The sequence below is a fragment of the Vanessa tameamea genome, chromosome W (assembly GCF_037043105.1).
Source record: "Vanessa tameamea isolate UH-Manoa-2023 chromosome W, ilVanTame1 primary haplotype, whole genome shotgun sequence".
Taxonomy (NCBI): domain Eukaryota; kingdom Metazoa; phylum Arthropoda; class Insecta; order Lepidoptera; family Nymphalidae; genus Vanessa; species Vanessa tameamea.
The window spans coordinates 4635450-4654038 of record NC_087340.1 but is presented as its reverse complement, the minus strand read 5'-3'; the positions used below and the strand labels follow the sequence as shown (position 1 = coordinate 4654038).

At 33.4% G+C, this 18589-nt stretch overlaps 1 protein-coding gene across 1 annotated transcript in view; it reads right to left on the bottom strand.

Annotated features, from left to right (window-relative positions):
* The window catches only part of LOC113391527 (gamma-aminobutyric acid receptor subunit beta-like), a 123502-nt gene that overhangs the window by 19488 nt on the left and 85425 nt on the right, over positions 1 to 18589 (bottom strand). Inside the window, exons 3-7 of the mRNA XM_064220221.1 lie at positions 17719 to 17945; positions 17501 to 17583; positions 6715 to 6852; positions 6353 to 6637; positions 5991 to 6169 (exon numbers count right to left, since the gene is read on the bottom strand). Of these exons, the coding sequence (XP_064076291.1) occupies positions 5991 to 6169; positions 6353 to 6637; positions 6715 to 6852; positions 17501 to 17583; positions 17719 to 17945 (912 nt within the window). The remainder of the gene's footprint in view (positions 1 to 5990; positions 6170 to 6352; positions 6638 to 6714; positions 6853 to 17500; positions 17584 to 17718; positions 17946 to 18589) is intronic.

The window sequence follows — 18589 nt, the reverse complement described above, 5'->3', positions numbered from 1 at the left end:
CTATAGAAGCTGTGGATGGATGCGCCATCTTCCGATGCACTGAATTTAAATTTAAAAAATTGTTCGAAAAGTTCACGAAAAACCACGTCGGCGTCACCACTTTAGGTACCGTGTCAGGAATATAGTGAAACTGCGACGTTGCTTGATATACGTTTATTCACAATTAATTACCTTGCGCGACTGACTCCGATCGCGTTACTGCACTTAACTTATATGCAATGTAACCCCTACACTACTATATCCTGTAAAGAAAACTATTGTGGGGTGAACCACAATTTCTAATCTTCGGCAACGTGAAAGGTGTTCTAAACTCCAAACCTGAAAGGAAAATTCGGCGTACATATATCCTGCATCTATAATACAACCGAGAACCATATTCGTCACTCGAAATTATCCGAGAATCGGTAACTGAAGAAAGGCGTCTGGAGCAAGTCACAACGTGCCTTATCTCAGCGGAATGCTCCCGGTCGCCGGCGCGTTCTTATCGGTCGCCTACGCGCTACTCGTACTGTGAGTCTTTGGTCATTGTGTAGACTAAACTTAAGCTATTTTTATTTATCGCTAAAACAATTTGATGTTTGTTATTTATACCTGGAACTTTTAATTTCGTTTCGTAAATCTAATTATGCCAAAAGTTCCCAAAGTTGAGGAAAGTAAATTAACTGTTGAAATTCCTGAATCACATCAGGGTGAAGGTTATACTGAAGTGAAGTCACCTGCTCTTTATCCTCGAGTTACCAGGAAAACTGCAGCCGCTCACGCAATGGCAGAGCTCGAATTAAATAAAAACATAAACATAATCAGCCTGTAAATTTCCCACTGCTGGGCTAAGGCCTCCTCTCCCGTTGAGGAGAAGGTATGGAGCATATTCCACCACGCTGCTCCAATGCGGGTTGGTGGAATACACATGTGGCAGAATTTCGTTGAAATTAGACACATGCAGGTTTCCTCCCGATGTTTTCCTTCACCGCCGAGCACGAGATGAATTATATAATTATAAACACAAATTAAGCACATGAAAATTCAGTGGTGCCTGCCTGGGTTTGAACCCGAAATCATCGTTTAAGATGCACGCGTTCTAACCACTGGGCCATCTCGGCTCTTAAATTATCTTAAATATTTTGTTCAAATTCATTAAACCATACGATGGTAGTAGGGAAACTATTAACTCATTTCTTGTAAGCTGCGATAATGCTTTCGCTCTTGCATCCGACACTCAAAAGCCTATTTTGTTTAAATTTATCCTCAGCCAGTTAAATGGTAAAGCAGAAGTAGCCTGCTCTATAAAAGAATTTGCATCCTGGGATCAGCTAAAAGAGTTCCTAAAAATGCAATTTAGTGAGCGTAAACACTATTCGCATCTTCTTACCGATCTCCAAGAAAATAAACAAAACCCGCAAGATAGTGTGAGCCAATACGCGTCACGCACAGAGACATGTCTCTCTCAATTATTGACGGAAATATCTTTATTCAACACTAAATGCAAGAAACTGGCCGGTCGCACTGCAGCCATGGAAGACCTCGCTCTCCATCACTTTGTCATGGGACTTCATCCCCGAATCTCGAACATTGTAAGATGTAAATCTCCTAAATCGCTAAATGAGGCGATCAATTTCGCTATTTCCGAAGAACGCATACAGCAGACGCTGTACAGACGCCCACAGAAGGACCAAAGACAAAATAATAATAACAACAAATTCAAAGCCGGTCCTTCTAAACAAAATACGTATCCTTCTCCTCAGAGACCAAACCCTTCGCCACAAGGTCCTAGCAATGTATTTTGCCGTTACTGCAAAACCGCTGGACACCATATCTCTGGGTGTAAGAAACGCGAATATAATAACAATCGTTTCAGGGTCCAACAAAACCAAGTGATTAATCCAAACCCTTTCAGGCCGTCCCCTCGTGTAAACTTCTTCGAACAATCTGAGGAAAATATCGGCTATGACGAAGTAGACTCGCCCGATAATTTAAACGAATAGAAGTCTCGTCACGGTGTCGCCCGAGACAAAGTTCAAAAGTCGACACACCAATAAAATCTTCAAACTCCAGGGACCACTTGGGTAACCAGCCCCGAATAAGCGCCCTATCCTCAAATTCCAGGGACCACGTGGGTAACCAGCCCCGAATAAGCGCCCTATCCTCAGATTCCAGGGACCACATGGGTAACCAGCCCCGAATAAGCGCTCTATCTTCAAAGCCTAAGGACCACTCGGGTATCCAGCCCCAAACAAGCGTCCAGTTCTCTAATCCTAAGGACCACTCGGGTAATCAGCCCCAAACAAGAGTCCTAATTCAGAAACCAAATAAGGCCAATCAACAGGGTAACCAGCCCCAAACCGACGGTCAGGAAAAAATCAAATCAACCCTAAACGATGTTAATAATCCAAGTATTCCTCCCTCGTCTAATGATAATATCCATAAAGAAATCTATGAAGTGAACATAGATACTACCAAAAGATTACTACCTCACGTGTTACTTGATACACAAGATACACACAATACATACACATAGCATACACAATATCATACATAAGCATCAGACATACCCCTATCATTGTTGGTTCTGCTATATGCTTATTAAAGAAATCCAGTATCCAAAAAACCCAGAAGTTAGTCAAAGAATCGATTAAACTTAAAGGTCCACAGGTAGACCCCAATGATGAATCGACCCAGACTGAAGGTCATTTCCAACTCAAACTAAAATTGAAAGATAATAAATCCATACCATTCAAATTCCATGTAGTCCAAAACATCAATCTGTCTTATGATGGCATCATAGGCACCGACTTCCTAACCGCCTTTGGATGCAAAATAGATTATACCCATGATATCTTAAGAATAGGAAAGTTAGACCTTAAACTACATTTTTCTGAATTTTCTTCGTCATTCCACCTCGTACAGAAGCTGTTATCGAATGCTCGATTCAAAAAACTGATCTTAAAGAAGGTATCATTATGGATCAACATACTTCTGATAATTTACTCATATCTAATTGCATCGTAAAAATAAAAGAAAATAACCGCGTTAATTTAACTGTCGCCAATATATCAGAAACCTTTGTAAATGTCAAACAAATTTAAATCTCAATATCGAGAACCTCTGCATTCTACTGCGTATCCAATCAATACGAACACCCAAGAAGTGGTCAACCGAACTGACGAGGTAATTAATTCACTCAGAAAGGATCACCTAAATCAGGAAGAGAAGGATGCCCTTATAGAACTCTGTTCCCAATATTCCGATATTTTCTATTTGCCCAACGATCAGCTAACCTATACTTCAGCCCTTAAGCATCAAATTAAGACGCGTAGTGATATCCCTGTCCACACCAAATCGTATAGGTTTCGAGAATGCCACAAGAAAGAGGTTGAAACTCAAAATAATAAGATGCTTGAACAAGACATCATAGAGCCTTCATCATCATCATGGAGTTCGCCAATTTGGACAGTGCCCAAAAAGTTAAACCCTCAGGGCCAACGTAAATGGCGAATCGTAATTGATTATAGAAAATTAAACTACATAACTATTGCAGAAACTTACCATCAAATTCTCATTGCTCCCGAGGATGCTCCTAAAACAGCTTTCTCCGTACCCCAAGGCCATTTCCAATTCAATAGAATGCCTTTTGGGCTTAAAAACGCCCCATCCACATTTCAAAAACTTAAGAACAACTGTCTTTCTGGCCTTCAAGGTTCACGATGTTTCGTCTATTTAGACGACATCGTCATCTATTCTCATGACCTGAGTTCCCACATCGAAAATCTAAGAGCTGTCTACGATAGAATCCGTGATTTTAATCTAAAACTTCAACCGGAAAAATGTGGGTTCCTAAGGAAGGAAGTTGCCTATCTATTGCATATTATCAGTGAAGATGGTGTCCAACCAAATCCAGATAAAACCAAAGCCGTATCCGAATTTCCTGTTCCCCAATCTCCAAGACATCAAATCTTTTTGGGTTTGACATCGTATTACAGAAGGTTCATACCAGATTTCGCCAAGCTGGCTAAACCTCTAACGTCTCTTCTAAAGAAAGATATCCCATTTAAATGGCAAAATGAACAACAACTTTCTTTCGATACCCTGAAAAATAAACTCGTCTCTGCCCCAATTCTGGCATACCCAGATTTCACACAATCCTTTTTTTTGACATGTGACGCTTCCAACTTCACAATATCTGCAATATTGTGACAAGGACCAATTGGAAAAGATCGCCCGATGCATACGCGTCACGGACCCTAAATAAAGCTGAGTGCAACTATAGTGTCACTGAAAAGGAATGTCTAGCCGACATTTTTGGAACGAAAGTATTCCGACCATACCTATATGGTCATAATTTCACAGTCCTGACGGACCACAAACCACTAGAATGGTTATTTTATTGTAAAGATCCGGGATCACGGCTAATCCGTTGGCGTTTGAAATTAGAGGAGTTCGAATATAAAATTCAATACAAGAAAGGGAAAATTAATACCAATGCTGACGCTTTATCTCGATTCCCTGTCAATCCAGTCCAACCTCAAAATGTCCCTAAAACTAATCTCAATATAGAGGAAGAACCCTCTCATGAATTAGACAAAGATCTAATGGACCTATTAATATCACCACCATCATTTAATCCAGATGAATTAAACTAACCTTTATCTGACCCTATTGACCTTGGTAGAAATACCTTGCCGTTACCTGAAGTACCTATAAACTCACCTTTTCCAAATCTTCTTGATCCCAGTGCGGACATCTTACCACCTCCTGAAATAAACTTACCTCCTAATATTCCTGATATCCTTAGGAAGGAAATTGAAAATGAAATGACGAATCTACCTGAACGCGCTCCCGAACAATCGCCAACTACTGATGCTCAAATCATTATTCCAACGTCACCTGCAAATGCCCCTCTAGACTTACCTGATGATAATTATTCTACCTTCCTAAGAGTAATGAATAATAAAGATAAAACCTTCACCACAAACATTCAAGAACATAACGAAGACATAACAAAGTCAAAACAAAAACTCGTTAATATACTTACTTCTTTTGACCTCGACGAATCGAATCCCTTTGTACAAAATATTCTTGACATCATACCCGATAGCTCCGATGTTCTAAGTAAAGAAAGAACTCTTAACTCATTCTTGTCTTTCACACACGAAGACAAAACGTATTATTTCCTCTTCTTCAAAGTCCATCATTTTGACAAATCCACTTACGAAGACATTTATGAAAGTCTTAAGTCACTCAGAAACGAATTGGTTAAGAATCTCAATAAATATGTTGCTTCAGATATTGCAATAACTGAATCTAAAAACCCATTTGATGTTCATCAATTTATTAAAATTTATAACATGTTTCTGTATTTATTCGATAATACGAACATCAATATCCATATATATAAAAATAAAATAATATACCCGTCACTCTCTGAAGTTCCGAAAATTCTTAGGGAAAACCACGATATCCCTATCACTAGACATCTTGGTAGCAGTCGCATGTACAACCGAATACGGGAAACCTTCTATTGGAAAAACATGCGTAGCGATATTGAAACTTTCGTTAAAAAGTGTCCGCAATGCCAGACTAATAAGGCTCGCAGGCAAATAAATCGTGCCCCGATGCAAATCACTAGCACGTCAACAGAACCTTGTCAACGAATATCTCTTGATATCGTTGGACCACTGCCTGAAGCAGGAGCAGCCAAATTAAAATACATTCTAACAATACAGGACGACCTTACGAAATTCACTTCTGCATATCCGATCCGTAGTACCACAGCGGAGGAAACAAGTGAATGTTTACTTCACTACATATCATATCTGGCATATTTTATTTTAATTAAACAGATATTTTTTAAATTTAATGTGTAAAAAATATTTGGTTTAAAAAATATGTTTATTTTAATTAAACTTAAATTAATCAACATATTACTTTAATGTTTGAGATGACTTATCGATTTACCAATAAATTAATTTATAGATTTTTAGATTTAGACTTACCGATGATCTCGGTGTCGTAAATCTTCCTGAAGTTCCCATTTTAGACAGGGTATGAGTATCTTTAAGCGAAGGATTGTTAACAGACATCTTTTTGTTCTCTGAAGCTATTTTTTGAATAGTTACAAATCTTTGTTTCCTCATCTGAATCCGTTTTGCCATATATCCAACTGTTGCATATTCTGAAAATATTGAGAGCTCAGTAAAAAGCTTGTAAAATTAGTATCCCCCTTATGGGGGACACTACCCTACATAAGGGGGGCCCTTTTTATAAACTTTTATACTTACATATTATCTATGATATAAAAAAATGGAAGTGTGTATAAAAGTTATTATTTAGTAATACTAATTAAGCAAATAATTACCTAGGAAACTGGCGAAAACCATCACAAAACAAGCGCCAAGATAAACATCAATCGATTTCACGTAAGATATTTTAGGTAATGCAGCGTTTGTTGATGACATAAGAGTAGTCATTGTCAAGACAGTTGTTACACCCAAAGCAACCCGAGCTGGTGTGGCATTGCGGTTCAACCAGAAAGACACCCAGGATATAATGACAATCAAACCAGATGGTATATATATTTGAATCAAATAATATCCCATAGAACGAACAAATTGTATTTCACATGCCAGTCTAGAGTAATTTCCTGTAAAAAAGAAAAAACATATTAGTTTAATTCAAATTTAATTTAGTTTTTCAGTTCCTAGTTCATCGTATTTTTACCTGTTGTGAGTGATATCTCCATGGTTCGCTGACGATGGCCAAGTACTTTGAATTGTGGTAGCGATAAATCTGTCGATACACTGACAGAATTGGGTCCCTCGTTCCATTTGTATCGGATGTCCCGCATGGTGTAGCCGACTGTGCGCAGCGGATACATAAATCAAAACCCCAGATCCAAACCAATCGTTATTGAGTTAAGATAAAAAAAAGAACTTGCGAATTCAACAAAAAAAAATCTTGTATATTTCGATTAACACAATAGTAATCGATTTAATTTAAAGTGATATACAATTTTTATAGATTAGTAAAGTTTACTTTCCTACTTTGTTTTCGGTACCTCCCTTTTAGGACATCTTGTTAGACAACAGTCAGTGATCTATTCACTGACTGCTGTCCAACAAATAATATTAACTAGATTAAATATATGTAATTAATTAATTAATATAGAATACTGGATCATAAATATTTATACAATTATTAAAAATGTTCCGACTAGTCTGATTATTCGGCAAAGAGCAGCGACCTCGCGACTATCCTTGGCTTCTTACTATTGTAAGTATTTCTCAATAAAATGTATGTATATAGGAGTAATTTCATTAGATAGAAACCTTGATTGTAAATTAATACTTTTATTTTAGAATCTGTCTTACATATCTTTAAAATTAATTTATCGTAAAAAAATGTCTATGATATTTGTAAAAAAAAAAATCTAAAACAAAACAGTAAAATATCTTCATATCTTCAATAAATATCTATTAAATAATTCTTCTTATTTAAACAAAGGAGCAGAACTATTTTGTTTTTATTATCATACTTCGTAATATTGAACCAAGATTACATGTACAATATGAAACAGTACATTTAAAAAAAATTAAGCATTAACTTCCTTATAAAAACAAAAAAAAACTGTAACATATTTATATGATTTATAACAGTTCCGTCGGTTATATCAAATTTGTGACAAACAAAAATGTTGTCTCCATTAATATCGTTTTTACTTATATTTTTTAATAAAATGACTAAATCTTCTATCCTATTCGGCACTCTTCAATATTTACTGATGTTTAAAGAAACAGCCCGTTTTTGTTCTAAAAGACGAGATATCATATAGTACGTGGAATTTCGCCTGGCACATATGTACGTATTAGACAAGTCTGTGTTCTGATAAATTCAGTTGTCGTTGCAAATCACGAAATGATTATGACAATGCGTCTCGATTTAAGATTTATATGTGCCATAGTACCATATTTCAAAGCAGTATTTATTGCCAGTTTTAGAATATATATGAAACAAGGAACTTCGTTAAAACCTGAATCACTTTCGTCATATTTCTACTGTTTTCATCAATCTTTCTTGAACGTGAACTTTTTTCGTATCTATTATATTTATTTATATTATAAACAGTCTATATTTCATTTATATTATAAACAGTTTTTAAATTCTTCCGAAGGTAGCGATTGTAATTAAAAATATTATATTTACTATAAAATAGTTTATTCTCCATTATAACACAACAAAAATCACTTCACATTAATTATATAGTTAGATAATATCGCGATTTAGCACGTGACAATTGCGTCAAAACTAACGTTTGCTTCGAGCAGCATAACGACGAACTAACTTCAAGTTCAAACTATCTTTGAGGCCCTTTTTAGACTATTTATTTTAATTATAAAAATGTGGGAACATCGTATTTCCTTACAGTATTAGGCAGTATGTGTTTTATTTGCAATACTGATATTTGAAATTATCGTCAAGCTAGTGGAGTTGTAAAACTCAGCACTCTTCTTTGTATTCTAGGTTAATCCATTCGTAAAGCTGAGGAATTATGTTTTCTGTAAAATGTCGTTTGCCCGGTATGTTATATTTTGGTTTTATTTTTCTCATCATGTTTCTAAAGCCAGTATTTTCAACAATTGACACCGGCTGGTTGTTAAATCTTCTCACCAATCGCAATATATATGTCTCTTTATCTAGAGTCTTCTCATAACCATTGTACAGCAAAACTATCTTCAATATTTTGCTAAGTTTTCTAACATAAACAAACTTCTGAAGACACTAAAGTTGACGGAGTGGACACTGTTGTAAGTAGTTCTTTTTTTGTGGTCGAACATTTGATCACAGAATCTAACTGAGGTATCGGGGTTGGATGTCGACATTTGATATAATTTCATACTCTTAATATTTGTCGTTTTCCCCTGTCCACCACAACAAATTATAATTTAACACTGGTTACACTTGACTTCCGGAATCATTGTCAATTAGACATAAAAACCATATACGAGACATGATTAAATTTAAATTGAGCTTTTTCACTTTACTATGAAGATAATAATTATCTTCATATATTATATTATAATATTGCGATTTGTTTACACTAAACACCACTCTGACTAGTACAAAAGCAAAAATCAAGAAATATTGCGAACTAAATGAAACTTGTTTCGACGTGACCACGAGACGATTGCGACTTGTCGCAAATCAGCTGTACACGACGCGTCATGAAAATTATCAAATACACACGGTTTAGATTTAAATTCAATATAACGATTATAATATTAAATTAATAGTAATATTGTAACGTAATTTTGGCGCACGTTACATTTTTACATTCTTTTAAGATAAATTCAACAAAATTATTCAATTTCTAACATAAAATATTGGATGTCATCTGTCAATTGACTTTGAAAACTATTTCTAAGGTTATGTTTACGCATAATTTAAAATTACCGCTAATTCTGACATTTGAAATAAAAATGCACTTTTTATGCATTATCCATTTCCGAACTAATTGTGATTTATTATCTTTATATTATCTTTGAGATGATCTTTGACATTTGTCTAAAGCTTCACTTTCCTTCCGCTTTTTGAGTTGAAATGTGACGCTAATTTATTTTCGAAGTTTTTATAACTTTTATTTTGTTTTAAACTTGAATATTGTTGAAAATAGTTGTTTAAATGGACAGTGAGTTCTATTTTGAAGAATTGGAAATAAATCCATGTCGGATTATCGAAATTAATTCCGATATTTGTCGCCTCGTGGTAAGTTTTGAAGCTTTCTTCGAAATTTGAATTTATTCGAATGGTACTGTGTCGTAACAACGAATGTGGTTCTTTACAGGGATTTTTTAGAATATTTCCCACGATGCATTTTGTTATTTGTGAAAAATAACCGGGATTGACCGGGTAAGTTGTTTGGAATATTAAAGTTAAAAGTATAGGATTTCGAAATTTGTAATAGATTCTAATCAGAATTATTTCACCTTTTACAGTTATTTTTCAACATTATTTGTCAAAGTTAATTTTCAACATTATGTTTCAAAGTTATTTTTCGACAATATTTTTCAAAGCTATTTTTCTACGGTATGTTTCGTCATTTATTTTCTTCAATTATTTCATGGATTAATCTCTTCATCTATTTACTGGGATGATATTCTTGAATAATTTTAGGGAATTATTTTCTTTGATTGGATATTTTCAACGCTTTTCGAGGAATATTTCAACTTTATTTCGTTGGATATTTTGAAGATTTAAATAGAAGTTTACTTCTGGGAAACTTATAATTTGAAGTTTACTTGGAGAAGATGGATTTTTGGAAACTTTAAAGAAGTAAAACCTTATCACACTAATTTGTATTACTGGATCTTGGTATGTAATTTTTACATATTTATTTTCGCCAAAACTTAACCGCGCGAGATTTAATTAGAAATTTATTTACATTTAAAACGTTATTGAAACTTTATTCAAACATAATTTTTCACTATTTGAATTTACTGTTTAAATTAATTTATTATTATTTAGACATTTGGTTTAATCAAGTTAATAAACTTGACTTGTTTGTAACTTTAAGTACAACTAAGTAACAACTAAGTTAGTTGTCAATTTTGAATAATTTTACCTAAAGTCGAAATTTGACATGTATTTAAATATTTTTGTTAAACTTTGAGAAAAACATTTTTTTTTTCATTTAGTAAATATTTGTTTAAGCTTAATTTAAACGGATGTAAACATCCTGGCGCCCGATTATGTTAACAATTAAATTTAGAATATTATAAGAAAATTACATTTTCTTTTTTTTTAATAAAATATTTTTGAACATAGATTTGCTGTTTTTGTAAATCTATTTGTAATGTTAAAATAATTTATCTGACTTCCGGGGTACTTTCTTTTGAGGATTTGTTTAGTTTAAAAACTTTTCCAACTGTACCGATATTTTTTTATTTTTTTTTGTCTCAAAGATATTTAAATATTTTTTTTTATTGACACATTACTCGTCAATGACCCACACCCAATTTTAACGTTACAATATACGATTTTTACTACCCCAAATAATTTAGGACAAAAAAAAACTTAACCCAGTTTTAACTCCAGGTAATACTTTTTTTATTGAGTTTTTTAACGAAAAATTATCAGTAGTAACCCAGAAAATAGAAAATTCACATTACACATTTTTTGTCAATTAATGAAGCTTTTTTTGGAGGACTGGATATGGTAATAGTTTTTTTTTCTCATGACTTAATGGATCGCGATAGCGTGATCTTTGTTGGCAATTCCCATGAATATAAACAAAATCTGCTATAAAAATAAATACATATAAATAATATATATAGTAAAGAACACCCAAAATGAAAAGTATAAAACTGGCGCGCAGCCCTGTCACACGCTCATTGGTCGGTTGTCGGTCGACGAGGAAACATCGCTCAAGTACTTTAAAATGTCAGTGTTTAAGTGGGTAGTCGAATATTCTGTAAGTGAATTTTTGTTATTTAATGTTTACTGGTGATTATTTTGTTCCATATGTTAACTTATATATTTTTTACTAGCTGTTACCCGCGGCTTTGCCCGCGTAGAATGTGAATATATTTACAAATTAAATTAAAATATTACGTTAATGTAATACCACATTGGTGTGTATTTCAGCCCTTAGGGTAGAATATCCAGAAACGCTTAAATGCGTATCAACTCATTTTTAATCGGTAGCCCAAAAATAAAATTTCGAGCTTCTAATTTCAAAATAACAGACTTCCAGACTAACCTGTATATGAAATGTCAAACTCTATTTCACCCCTTAGGCGTAAAATATCCAAAAACGCTTAAATACGTATCAACTATTTTTAATCGGTAGCCCAAAAATAAAATTTCATGCTTCTTATCTTCAAAAATGACGGACTTCCAGACTAACCTGTATAGGAAATGTCAAACTCTATTTCTCTCTTTAGGCGTAAAATATTCAGAAACGCTTAAATACGAATCTACTCATTTTTAATCGGTAGCCCAAAAATAAAATTTCGAGCTTCTAACTTCAAAATAACAGACTTCCAAACTATCCTATATACGAAATGTCAAACTCTATTTCTCCCCTTAGGTGTAAAATATCAAGAAACGCTTAAATACGTATCCACTCATTTTTAATCGGTAGCCCAAAAATAAAATTTCATGCTATTAACTTCAAAATGACGGACTTCCAGGCTATCCTATATACGAAATGTCAACCCAATTTCTCCCCTCAAGCGTAAAATATTCAAAAACGCTTAAATGCGAATCTACTCATTTTAATCAGTATTCCAAAAACAGTTTTTTGTTTTTAATCTAAAAAATTACGGACTTCCATAACAACTTTCATCCCTTATTTCACCCTCTTAGTGGTAGAATATCAAAAAACACTTAAAAATTAAGTTTCATGTTTGTAACTTAAAAAATGACTTGACTACCATAAAACCTTTCAACCCTTATTACATCCCCTTAATGGTAGATTATCTAGAAACTCTTAAATACGTATATACAAATTTTTGATCAGTATCCCAAAAATAAAGTTTCATGTTTCTAACTTAAAAAATTACGGACTTCCATACGAAAGATCAACGACTATTTCACCCGTTTAGGGGTAGAATATACAAAATTATATATATAATATAAGTTTTATGCTTCTAGGTTCTAAATATTCTAAACATGACAATACTTTCAACAACTTACAACCTTTCAAACACCCTTTTCAACCCTTTACACCACTTTTTTCCAAATAAAAAGTAGCCTATATCCTTATTCAGGCTCTAGACTATTTGTGTACCAAATTTCATTTAAATCGGTCCAGTAGTTTTGGCATGAAAGCGAGACAGACAGACAGAATTACTTTCGCATTTATAATATTAGTATGGACGTATGGAATTTATTCTAAATAAAAAACTGATTGTTACATTATTAATTATCATATTGTTTTTTTTTTATAAATTTTGAACCAAATTCCTAAATATATATAAAAGAAAAAATAAAACGGTTGAAAAATATTAAATATTTTATGATACGATATAGAGGTCCCCCACTAAATATATATGTATATATCTTTTAATTATCGTTTGGTTTACGAGTTACTTGGCCTGTAATCTAAAACTGCACCTATATTGTGTCTTATGTAATATAACGGTATCTGTATTGTTTATGTAAAAGCAGCATAAAAAAAAATGTATTTAGTGTAACCTTCATTCATTACCAGCTTATTATATATGAAAAACGTCACAATGAATCTCACTGTCAATAAGATTATTCACGTAGTTTCAAATTATTTCGATTAGGCTTAGGGTGTAAGATACTTTTTTGCAATCGAAATGTATGCATCGTATAGTATTTACTACATATTATTTTTGTAAACTTACGATCGCAATATCTTACAAATGTAACGAACGACGATCAACAATGTGGTAAAAACACAAAACCAGTTTTACGTATATTTTCGATCCATCAAGAAAACAAAATATTTGGGTTACATAAACCCAAATATTTTGTGAAATATATTGACAAATATGTAAATTTAAAATGCCTTCTATATTTCAAACTTACTGAAGGTTGTATATATATATATAGTTTACTTTCGGAAGCAATCTTCTTATCTATACATACAGGGTGACTGGTGAATTACTATCAATATTTAAGGAGAATACTCGGTACATGATTCTCATTCGAATTATGTAAAATAACCTAATTATGTAAAAGTATCTATTATACTTAATTTTCGACCAAATTTCCAAATTAATCAATTTAAATAAATGAAGTGTGGCGGCGCGTGCGGCGTGGTGTTATACTATGCCACTTGCCACCCGCAAACCCCGCGGACCGTGACTAATTAGGTCAGGGTCAGTAGGGCGAGTACCACCGTAAGGTTCTTATGTCCGTCTACCCGCGCGCGCGCCTAGAGATCGATCTTAAGTATAACCTAATCTGCCGTATTGAGTGTGACCCGTCATTAGTAATTAAGTATGGTTTATCAGTACATAAATGCAGAGCACTTGAACATAGTACGTGCTTATGCGCGTGCGAATGATAGCTTGCCGGGTGCTACCAATTTGTACCGGGTGATGTTCCCAAATCGCTGAGTACCTACTGCTAGCGTAATCTTAAACGCTAATCAAAGACTACGAAACTTCGGACAGTTTCGTATTCCAACACATGCCCAAGGAAACGCCTCGTATATTTTACAGAATATGCAAACAGAGAGGAGTTTAAATTAAAAATCACCAGTACTTTCGAAGCTGTTAAGTGACCCATTCATGTTAAAATTTTTTTTTTTTCGCGTAACGATGTCCTAGGGCTAATATTGAAAATAGAAATAGTTCGGATAGCTCTTTTCTGGAGAATAAATACTATTTTAATATCTGCTGCATTACCCCAAACAACATTCCATGTTACATAAGACTGTGAAAATTACTAAAATAAACTAGTCTAGCAGTACTTATGTTCATGAGTTTTCTAATTGTTTTATTGCATAAATGGCACTACTTATTTTCCCTGCTACATACAAACGGGTGCCCCACTGAAGTTTTTAGGGATAACCCTTGACTCCAGTCAAGGATTATCCCTAAAAAGACCGTCCACTGAACAAACTCAAGTCTTTCATTATTCAAATTGACCGCAGAAGAATTTGACTTGACTTTGGCAGGGAAAACAAAAAACATTTAGTCTTTTTTTCATTTAGTACCAAATTATTCATGTTAAACCAACTAAGAACCCGCGACAGAGCACTGCTTACAACGTCATAGTTGTTTATTTTTCTGTCGAGTTTAAAAATTAGGGATGTATCATCTGCAAACAGTACAATGTCGCAAGTCTTATTTACAAAATAAGGTAAACCATTTATATATATTAAGAACAGGAGAGGTCGTAAAATTGAACCCTGTGGTACACTCATTTGCGCAAGAGCGCCATTTGATTTTGCACCGTTAACAACAACTTTTTCATTACTTACGCAATCGAAAGCTTTAGATAAGGCATAAAAAACTCCAATAACATTTTGTGACTTCTCCCACGCATCATAAATGTGCTCAATAAATGCTATACCCGCATCAGTAATCGAGATTGAAACCGAACTGTCGAGAATGCAATAGATTATTCGAGTTAAAGCATAATAAAAATTGATTAAGCATGATTTTTAAAAAAAAAAAACTTAATACTGGCAAAATTGAGATTGGTCTATAATTGTTTGAGTCATTTTTATCACCGGCCTTAAATAATGGGATTACTTTACTTAATTTTAATAGATCTGGAAAAATACCAGATTGTATACACTTACAATATGCCCTTTTATATTAAGGGAAAATTGCTCTGCATCATTCATTCATCATCATCATTCTGCCTGTCTCCGAATTTATAATATCCGAAATAGTTTTCATTTTATTTTAATATTCTATTTTTAATATGCACCGAACGAGCTGTTTGACAAACTTGTTTAAATAACTTGGAATATTTTAAACAATTATTATTTATTTTTTATTATATTATTATATTTTCAACAAAATTGAGAAATTTACTAATAGATACAATAAATAAAGTTTTCTATTATGTAATCTGCTATAATGACCGAATCGGAACGATTTTGTCGGAAATATATGAAAACATCATGGTGGGTTTCTGATGATTTTCTGATGGTGGTGGATCTGATAGTAAAAACGCTCTTAGGCTGGTTCGTGGATTGGTTGCCTTATCTTTTATCTATCTATACATATGTACATATTATAAAATTGGAGTGTCTGTAATATCTTGTAATATTAAAAAAAACATTTTCTACTAAATGCATATGTACGGTACATATACCAAAATAACATTTTTAAAATTTTTGTCTGTCTGTCTGTCTGTTTTTCCGGCTAATCTGTGGAACAGCTGGACCGATTTTGACGGAACTTTCACTGGCAGATAGCTGATTTAATAAGGAGTAAATGAGGCTATTTTTATTTAAGAATTATATATAAAATAATAAAAAGTCACGCTGCAATATCCAAATACTGTCCAGTACCGCGCGCAGACCTCGCGCATGCCATCACTGCCGTCACGTCGGGTGCCTCCCACCAACGACTTAATATCACAAAAGCTGCCTAATACAGAATTAATAAGTTATAGTAAAATCTGGGAACTGAACAATAACGTTTTTGTTAAATCAAACGCGCACGAAGTGGCGGGCATAGCTAGTAGTAAATATATCTCTGGAAAGCAAAATACAAGGAAAATCTTATCATATCACTTTTTATATACACCGAAAGCATTTTTAGTACCCACAAACTCATAAAATCATCATTTCAATTTTCGAAGGCGTAACAACATATACATTTGTCACATAACACGTTCCCTGTCCAACGACTAAAAATTCACACTATGTCAAATCCAAAACCCAGTCAGTTACTTTAAAAGAACTCCAACTCCAACCTCATGGGACACTTGATAAGTAGTTAGTGGTCGTAAGGGATATATAAAATCATTCGGCAGGGACGCGTGCATACAAATATGATAAAAAAAACCGCAATTTTATGTTACTATTTAAAAAATAAAAAAGCAAACATTATAGAAGTTTTTATAAATCTAGTAAGAGGGGAAAATGAAAAATTTGTAATCGAAGAAAACTTTATTCAATGCATAGTGCATCTAGTATACTAGATATAATACTTTTATACATTTTGCAATCGTTCACTTTGGATATGTTTTGCGGCAACAATTTCAGAAGCTTCACCTTTTTACGCCAAATTACTGTATGGGTTGCATTTCTTCGTATTTCATTTTAAATAACATGATAATTTTTCATTGAAATTGATAATTAAGAAGCATTTTTTTTTTCTTTATCAATATAGATTTTCTGAAAGTGCTTTTTTAGCTGCTGAATAAGTAGTTGATATATCAATCTTCTTTTTGACTTAATTGTTCTTTGTAATCGTCTTAGGTTTCAGTGGTGGTCTTCGTCCAATACTCATTTAATCCTATTCATTTACAAATAAATATTCGTTAATCGTGACTAGTGGGTAGGGCGTTTCCTAGCATGTATCTTGCTCCCTCAACTCGAAGATTCCTTGCGGTTAATCCAGGCAAATTAGACGGTTTTTTTCAAATTTTTCCTATGTTCTTTTTGAATAAAGATCATCGATTGTTTCAAAATTATTAGTGGTTTCTTTATCTGAATTATATCAATCATTACTATGAATTATATATATCATTACTTGTGTTTACACGTCCACGTTTCCGGTTTTTCCGCGAAAATTTTAGATTTTTTCGTTTATATTATTATTTTCGTAAGATTTTTATACAATTAGGTGAGATAGTCGTATGGAAAAATCCCTACTCACAAGAGGTGGGGACAGGCAACGTAGTTAGTGACTTAAAAAAGTTAAAATCGAATAAACAGACTGATAGAGCGGAAAAGTCTCTGTTCAATGGTATATATTATATGTTCTTACGCCTCAATATTCCGTAGGACATTTCCAGCGGATATGATATAAGCAATTTTAAACTTATTCAAACTATTCTAGATATTTACAACTCTCTATTTCTATGTGGCACAGTTGATGGTCCATTGGAAAATATTGCAGATCCATAGGACACGATGCGGTAATTGTCAATCTGAAAACGACAAAGAATATTTATTGTTGATTGTTTATTCCATCTTTATATGTTATTTTAATATATTAATTAACATAATATCTCATTATAGGTTATTAACATTTCATATTATTAAATACGAAGGTTATGCTTTACCTGATACTTCTAGTAATGGAGCCCGAATAATGGATACGGATGAATTCGTTGCTTGTCGTCGCAGTGTGGAAATATGATTGCTTTTCGTTCACGAAAAACGTATCTGGTACCCATATGTCCTTTATAAATTCAGAGCCGACCGATAAAGTTTCGACACCAGGTATCTTTTTGTATGCCAATCTAGGATCAGTCCAAAACTGTCTGAAGTAAAAGTCCAATGTAAAATCCTGAAGAAATAAAAAAAGGTGAAAAATATTCGTGATAAAAAAATGTGTTACATTGATATGTAGCGATTACAGACAGAGATTTCACAGATAAATTTAATAAAAATGTGAAAGCTAAAAAGACGATCTACTTAAATGGTATTGAATGTTAACTATTACTGTGTCTATTATTGCCGTGTACCAGATGGGATATCGCATCGGAACGTTAGTGTTTTACTTATAAACTGAAGTCAAAACAATTATTTCTATGTTTCTAACTTAAAAAAAATTGTGAACTTTAATATAAACTTTTATTCCCAATTCCTCTTGGGTGATTCTGTTTTAGCTGTCTTTTAATCGTTATAGAAGCTTAATACCAATTTCTAACGTAAGGAATAACAACCTTCTATCGTAGGTTTCATCCTCTTAGGTGATGACTTCTCAAAATACTGTAACGGATGTCCTCATGAACAAGAGCCTACTAGCTGTTACCCGCGGCTTTGCCCGCGTAGAATATGAATATAATTACAAATTAACTTAAAATATTACGTTAATGTAATACCACATTGGTGTGTATTTCAGCCCTAAGGGTAGAATATCCAGAAACGCTTAAATACGTATCAACTCATTTTTAATCGGTAGCCCAAAAACAGTTTTTTGTTTTTAAT